Raw genomic sequence first — 8,793 nt, 5'->3', positions numbered from 1 at the left:
GAATTAGGCAGATGAGTGAGGCAAGGCGGTGTTTATCAGCAAAATTGTTCACCCATAATGTCAAAGAAATGCTGAAAGAAATATTGGGTGGCCAAAAAAGTGTGAGAATAATAAGTGGAAAAAATATCTATTGTCAAATTTGAAGATTTTAGCTAATGACACTCAGATTTTACAACCTATGATAAAAGCATCAGAAGTAGATATGAAGGAATATAGGATGAAAATAAATGTGAAGAAAATAAAAGTTATGAAGGTGAATGAGAGGGAAGAAGTAACAGGAGGAGGAAAAATTAAACAAGCAAAAAGATACAGATGTCTTGGGACAATATTAACTGAAGACTGTAGGAGTAAAGAAGAGATTAAGGTGAGAACTGCAATGGCAAAAGAGGCCTTTTTTTAGAAAAAAAAACCTACTTTGAGTAACCTGGATCTGAACCTGAAATTGGTAAAATACTATGTTTGAGATAACTTTTGTATGGTAGTAAAACATGAGTTCTGGGTAAAGAGGAAAAAGGTAAGATCAGGGCTTTTGAGATGTGGGTCTGGTGGAGGATAGAAAAGATAAAATGGATGGACAGAGGAAGTAATGTAGAAGTATTAAGAATAATAATTGAAGATAGAACAATATTTGTGGCTGTCAGAGGCGGGAAAGGACCTTTCCTTTCCTGCCTCTGTCAGCACAAATCTGATATATAATTAGGGGAAAGAGAATAATAAATACAGTTCTTGAAGGTGAAAAAAGAAGAAGAAGGAAATGTCAGTTAATGAGTGACATAAAAGGTAATGAAGTTTTGACGAGATGAAAGAAAAGCATGGGACAAAAACAGATGGCAGTGGTGCCAGGGACCTGCCAACAAGCAGAACACCATATCATGATGATACAGATTAACCCTTCTGCTAATTTAGAAAAAATTAACCACTGTTAATTATTCCATTATTTTTAATTTATTTTGTTGTATTAAAGTTGAAGATAAGCATAAATAAATGAAATTAGGATTTTATTTATTCCCATTGTTTATAATAAAATGAAAACATTATTAAATAAATAACCATATATTAATAAATACATACGTGAGTTCATCTGTAAATAAATAAAAATATAAAACTACCATTAAACACTGTTATACAAAATTCCAAGAAATTAAATTTTTATCTTGAAAAACTGAATTTTTATGTTTTGGTGGGGGGAACCCCTACCTACATAATATTACTATTGCTATTATACAATTACCTGCTATGGAATATAAGGGAAATCCTGCTTCATACGCTATTCAGTTTTTATATGAAATCATAAGAAGATGAACAGCAAAATTTTCACTTTAACAGGTAATTAATTTTATATTGCATTTTTTTATTGTAGCTCTTGTAGTACGTATCTATTGTTACTATGTATGTATTTATTTGTTTGTTTAAAAGCAATTAAGATTTTGATACACTTTTATATGAACACTATTTATTAATACTTTTCCTCGAATCATATTTATATAAAACGTTAATTTAAAAAAAAAATCTAATAATTACACTCAGGAATTTTCTGATTCATTGCTTTGCACTTTCAAATGCCATTGTCTTTGGAGCACTTTGTTTGAGAATTTTTGGAGAATTTTTCAGAGAATGACATGAATTATAATGTCATATTGATTCAAATGTTTAAGTTGGAGTACTAAACATTTATACAAATAAATATGAAATTTAAAATATGCATCAGTTAATTATTTTTCAATCACCATAAAAAAAAAAACTACATCCAAGCATGGACTGAATAACACTGCAACTTATTCATCATAAACAAGTTTAATGAAAAGAAATTTACATATTTTCTGAATTTAACAGAAATTTTACATATAATTAAAAAAAGTAGCCCTAAAGTGGTAGTAATGAATTAAAAATTTTTTTTTCAAAACTATAAAAGAAATAAATAAAAAAACAGCCGAAAATGATCCCCTTTTCTAAAAAATTTTAACGTAATAAATAAATCCCCCTGAGAATGTCATCTTCCTATCAAGTTTGAAGAAAATTGGTAGTTGGCAATTATTAAGTTTTAAACAGGCTTATTTACACACACACACACATATATATATATATACTTATGTAAATAAAAATTCATTTATAAAAAGGTTATTTTTAGCTTAGGGATAATGTTAAAAAAAACTTCTTTGCAATTCTAATACATAAAGTTAGGATCTTTATTTTTCATGAAACATTTTTTTCTAAAATATTCCCTTGAGGCACAATTTAAAAAAAATTATTTTTTGAAATCAATTTCCCTGTAGTATAACTAAACTAGCTACATTAGTCTGGAAGATGAAGAGACCAACTTAAAAATTAGAATTATTATAAAATTAATTTCTTATAAGTCCTTCTGTAGTAAATTTGATAACCTTGGAATCTCCAACGAAATACTATCCCAATTAGAAATCAAAATATAGAGATGTAAACAAGTGATGGAAATAGATATGAAATTATTTTCATGAATTAAATAGGAGCAACTGAATTGGCAGTTCTATCAATCAAGTACACACAGTTTTTACTTATCACAGTTACTGACATAATGGTATTCATGAATAAAAATGGTATTAAATCGTATTTATAAATAAATGACGAAGATTTTTGGTGTTTATTTATGTTATTGTATTTATTTATATTTTTCAGTTTAAATCTATCAATTAAAAGTATTTTCATGGATTATTAAATACTTTATAATCATATGCATTAAGAAAGAAATATCTGCATTTTACTACTTGCAGCAGGATATATGATAAGAATTGTGTGTACTTGAACGATTGGACTGCTGTTGCAAGTTTGCCTTTCAGTTCACAAATTAGTTTCAAATCTACATCCAACATGCATCTTCCATCATTTTAGTTTAGTTATTTCATATTGCTAAACTTGTATTCATCTTACACTGATGATTCCCAAGATATCAAACAATGCCAAACACTCCTATCACACCTAGAATGTGATTGATTTGTGATTCCTTCATAAAAAACACCTTGGGTGTTTTAAAAAATCATTTAATTAAATTTTTATTCAGCAGAGTATTAAATAAGAGGTAGATGAAAAAAAATCTTGTTAAATTTGTTTGTTTTAAATTAAAATTAAATTTTAATTTTCTGAAATCTAATGGAAAACCCTGTTTTTTAAAAACATTTTATATCAACAATAAGAAAAAGAAAAGGATAAGGTGGTGTTATTTATTTTACAAAGTAAACAATAAAATTATAAAACTAAAAGATTTAATTAAATTTATTAAGTTGCATTCATTAAAGTGTTTACAGTAATCTTACTTTGTTCACAGTATTGTTGGTCATAACATTCTCTTTTTTGAGTCCTGCTGAATCAAAAAAATGCCAGACTTATTGTCCGTTAATATATGAACCACTTTGTGCAATAAATTCAAGAGGATGTGGGAAAACATTCGGTAACAGCTGTGAACTGGGAGTTTTTAACTGTGTAAATAACGAAAGTGAGTTTGTTAAATGTTACCACAGAGTTTATTTTGTAATTTTAAATCAGTAGAAATTTTTTATTTTAACAAAAAAAGTAATTACTGTTATTAGTGTAATTAAAAAACTAATAATTGAATTCTGTTTATTCATACATATTAAGCTAATTTAGTTTGAAAAAATCTTTTGTACACAACAATGGAGATAATTAATAAGATTGGATTCAAAAAATATGTGTGTATTTGGGTTACTCGAGTCAAATGGGAATGATGTCTCTTGAGCGTAAACCTTGTTAATTTACGTAAGAAAACAATTTTTTAACAGTTTTCTTATAAGTACACAACATTTTATTATTTATATTATTAGAAATATATATGTATTATATAATTTCTTTGAATTTTTTTCCTTTGAATATAGCATTCTTATTATTTTACACGCACATTGTATAACAAAAATGTAAGCGTGATATATAAGTCAAAATTTAGAACCAACTTTTTGATAGTGATACAAGCAATTTTTGAAGAAATATGACAGAAAAAATGATAAAATATTGTTCACTGATAACATTTTTAAGTAAAAATTTTCAAAATTGCTTTATATTTATTCTGGGTGAAATGAAATTCACTCAAGTCATTCTAATTTTTTGTCTGTATAATTAACAAATCCTTATAATTAATAATCCTTATAAATGTATATTTTAAAAATTTTCTGGATAGAAAGTTGACAAAAGGCCAAACCTTTTCTTAATGACTTTTATAAAATCATCTTTTTACATCCTTGCATGAAGTAAAAAATGTAAGTATTCTGTTGTATTGTAAGTAGTGATGTTGAAATTTTGGATTTAGGACTGTTGTGACATCTGATTGTGTTCCTCCTCTTTTAATTGCAAACGACTGAACCAAAAGTATCCAAAAAGCCAAAAAACAAACAAAATTGGTTTTGTACTTTTTCTTAACCGCAGTAATAAGCCCTCATCGAGAGCTTTTCAACAATATATCATCAGTGGTATTTATTTTCATTGGTTCCAGAATTGTAGCCAAATAAAAATTTTTATTATTGAAATATTTAGATCTTACAAGGGAAGTCATATCGACTTGAATCAGACTTCATCTCCATTTCTTTTTTTTAACTTTTTTTTTTTTTTTGAAGTTATTTACTTAAAAAATATGAACAAATATCAAAAGTTATTAATGAAATAAAGTTTTATCTATAATTATACATTAAATTATACATAATTTAATACGCATACAAGGAAGTCATCTGGTGTCCAAATCAGATATTTTGCTTTTATATTTCTTTGTATAAAAACTGCTCCACAAACTGAAAGAATATTAACTAAAACAAAGTGGATATCCAAAGATAATATATTTTTTAGTAATTATGTAAGAAAGAATTATTTTTCTGGGAAATTATTTTAATATGGTTTTTAAACAAATTCATCTTTTATAATTTTACTGTAAAAAACAGTTTCAAAATAATCATTGAATGCTATATCAATTTTCTAATTAGTATATAATAATGAATACAGAATTAATATGTATGAAAACTTTACGTTGAAAATTAATAAAATACATATATATGTATATATTTTATTGAAACATATATTATAAAATTTATGTTAATATTTATTACATAAATAAATCAATATATAATTATTTTTGTTTACCTATAAATCTTTTAATATAAACATTCAGAATATTTATGGACTGCCACATTATTAATTAATATTTAATTTGTGTGATTTTTTCAGGTTATGTTAAAATCAAAAATGGAATATGCTGATAATTATGAAAAAACCGTCAAGCACCTTATCATAATAAATAAACAGTAAAGTGATATTTTATAAACTTATTTGTAATATTTATATTATTGAAATTCAATTACAATAATCATATAATATTTATTAAATGGTTTTTAAACTTAATGTTAACCTTTTCATTCCTATAACAAAATGACTTACTGGTATTTTTATTACTCGTAGTGATTTAGTAAATGTTTTAGTGCACTCTCCTTATACAGAAGGAAGTAGTTTATGATTAGAAGATGTGAGAAAGTTGATCATACTCTTACAAAATTTCCAGTATTTCATAAATATAAATAAATGAGAAAATATAACAACTTTTATACATTTATAGGTATATAACACTGCAGAAATGTTATTTCTATTTGTTGCAATTAAATTTTTACTAACTGTTAATCAAAATTGCTTTTGTTATTTAAAAATAATTCCCTTTTTGGGATTATATATATTGCACGAATTGTACTAGTACACTTTCACTGAACATTGTTTAGTTTGATTAAAATTCTATTTAAGAAATTCTCCCCTGCCCAAAAAAGAACTGCTACTAATTTTCAGTCAATGACTACAATAATATTCAAAGTTGGGATTCAATTAACTACATGTCTCAGGAATTTAGCAACTATTTAAAGAAGAATTATTCTCTAACTGGTATACTGGTTATATGAATAAACGTATACATATTTATTTATCTATATAAGCTGCCTCTTAAGTTTCATTTTGATGAATATCAACACAAATGAGATGCACATGTGCACACTCTCATACACACACACACACACACACACTTGAGTGCATTTAAATGTGCATGTAAAGTATGTCAGCAAATAAAAATTATTTTTTAAATTTTGAAGCAATTGATAATGTTTAATACGTTACATCTTGAACATTTACACATCTACTTATACATGTGATTACTGGTGACTTATATCAACTGAATAAACACTCACATTATACATACACATATATAAAACATTTAGAAAAAGAGATTATGTGATCAAATGAAGAGACTCTTAACAATAACTAGAAAAGAAATTGATTATTTTCCGTTTATTGAGCATGCCAAAATCAGGAATTTCATTTCAAATGTTATTGTGTAAGTAGATTTAAAAAAAAACTATTTCTGTCACTTGGAAATGTGTTAAACACATGCATGGTTAATATTAAAGTAGTTCATTTTAATCTGAATTACAAAATCCTTTTTTTATATCACAGAACAATATTGACAAGCCAGAAAAAACTTTAAGGAATACTGAAATTTGAATTTACTTTAATAAATCTATTAAATTTCACAACTTAAAAAAACTTCATACTATTTTAAATTTAAACCTAATTATAACACTATAACTGTAATTAATATTTTATTTTAAACTGTCTGGTTATGCATTCATAATGAATTAACTTTAGATAAGATGGACTTATCTAAAGAAAATGGTCTTAAGAAAATAACTTATTTAATGGTATGTTTATTTTTATAAATAGTCTACATCAATTTTAATAAATTTAATGATAAGTGATTGATTGAGGCAGTCTATTCCAGTTCAATGAATGATTGCTACTCAACATTTAAGAAAACCTTTGTACATATATATTTTTTAATTTAAACATGTGACCTTTTAAAAATAGGTAAAATTTTACAAGTCTATAATTTTTCGGTCTGTCTTTTTTTTTTTACATCAAAACCACTATCATGGGAAAGTTTAATTGCTCTATTTTATAAGATATTTAAATAAAACTTTGTTATTTTTTACATATTTCAATGCCAACGTTCAGCTATCTCTCACACAAATGTGTGGAATACATTTACAAAATATTTGTTTTACTCAAATTATTGATTCAAAACATTAATTTTTTAAAATGATAAGATTCTCAGATTTGATACTTTGTATGCTTAAATTTATCTAATTGGACTATTCTATTATCTAATAGGAAAAAGTTTGAAGACTGATTCCTTATATGTTTTTTATAATGACCCTCAAAGTGGCCCATACTGTAAAATAGACACTTTTCAAATCTAAAATGGAAGAGCTCATAAATTTTAATATTTTTACAAAGAATTTTAAAATAATCTTTAACACTGGGCAGTTGTTAGACCCTTGGTGATGGATCATCCTTTTTTCAGCCTTTAGTCATGTCAGCACAATCACCATTGTTCAACAATTGAGTCTTAAACAAAGTACAAGCAATTTACATTTATTTATTACTTTTTTCTGGGGAAAAGCTTTTAAAATAATGTGGTTTCACTTAAATTATAGATTAAATTAGAATATCATTCTAAATGATGAAATATGCTTCTCATATAAAAATGTTCTAATGCTACAACAATGATCTGAAACCACATTAAAATGAAATTTTTGTTGCAATGGCCTTACTTTTCAGTAAACTTTCTTAGGTATATTTCATAACACTGCAATTGTAACAATAAATACCAGTTTTAAATATTAAAAACAGAAACGATTTAATATAGCAAAATATTTCATTACAATCATAAAATAACAAATTTAGAGAATAATTTAGAAATTGTAAAAGTAGGTAGTTATATTTAAAAAATTAGAACTCTCATTAAGAAAAGTGAAATATTATTATCATCATACAATATTGTCAATGTTTTTCTGAAAAATAAATGAAATGTATTTAGCGGACCAGACAGGCATTTGACATTCGATAAAAGAACATTACACAAATACTACATACAGCAAAAACAGTCTGTATAAATCACTTCATAGAAAGAAAACATGTAACATACCAGATGGTTAATTATATCAACCAAATAAACATACATATGCATACACACACACAAACACACATACACACATACATACATATATATATATAGATACATATAAAACATGTAGAAAAAGATTATGTGATCACACGAAGAGAATTAATAATAACTAGAAAAGAAATGGATAATTTTCCTTTTATTGAATATGCCAAAATCAGGAATTTCATTTCAAATGTTATTCTGTAAGTAGATTTAAAAAAAAAACTATTTTTTCTGTCATTTGGAAAAGCCAGTTTCTTCAGTTATTAGTACAATTAATAAAAAACATTTAAACAAAAAGCAGTTTTAACACACTATTTTGGTGTAGTGGTTAACTCACAATATATCTGATTTCAAAGTTGAGAGTTCTCTAGTTAAAATCCTAACAGGTAGTTGCTTTTGTATGGATTTGAATAATAGATGGATATTGGTGTTCTTGGTGGTTGTATTTCAATTAGTCAACATGTCTCAGGAATGGTTGGCCTGAGTTTGTTCAAGACTACACATTTACTGGTATAGTTAAACTAACTGATAAGTTGCTAATAGCTTTAATTATTGATGCAGCTATAAATAAAAAATAATAAAAAAAGTAAAAACATAAGTTTTTAACTACTAGATGATTAAAATGCATTAGAGGAAATGTCAAAGTGTCATCCTTCTATTCTTGTGCAATCATGGTAATATTTTAACACTGAATAACATATTTTTTCAGTAAAGTTTTGTTTCAATTTATAAAATCAATTAAGTTTTTTATCATCAGCTTGAGGTAATGCAGGTAGTTTGAA

The 8,793-nt window shown here is 25.6% G+C and overlaps 1 protein-coding gene across 1 annotated transcript; it reads left to right on the top strand.

Moving 5' to 3' along the window:
* Positions 1-1,173: 1,173 nt before the first annotated feature.
* LOC142325558 (vasotab-like) lies at positions 1,174-5,354 on the top strand. Its single transcript, XM_075367447.1, has 3 exons — positions 1,174-1,326; positions 3,299-3,466; positions 5,197-5,354. The coding sequence occupies exons 1-3, from the start codon at positions 1,299-1,301 to the stop codon at positions 5,226-5,228; spliced, it is 228 nt and encodes a 75-aa protein (XP_075223562.1). The 5' UTR covers positions 1,174-1,298; the 3' UTR covers positions 5,229-5,354.
* Positions 5,355-8,793: the final 3,439 nt, after the last annotated feature.

Source organism: Lycorma delicatula, chromosome 5 (assembly GCF_047948215.1).
Source record: "Lycorma delicatula isolate Av1 chromosome 5, ASM4794821v1, whole genome shotgun sequence".
NCBI lineage: Eukaryota > Metazoa > Arthropoda > Insecta > Hemiptera > Fulgoridae > Lycorma > Lycorma delicatula.
Note: the sequence above shows the minus strand (reverse complement) of the source record. Positions and strands in the feature narration are given on the sequence as shown.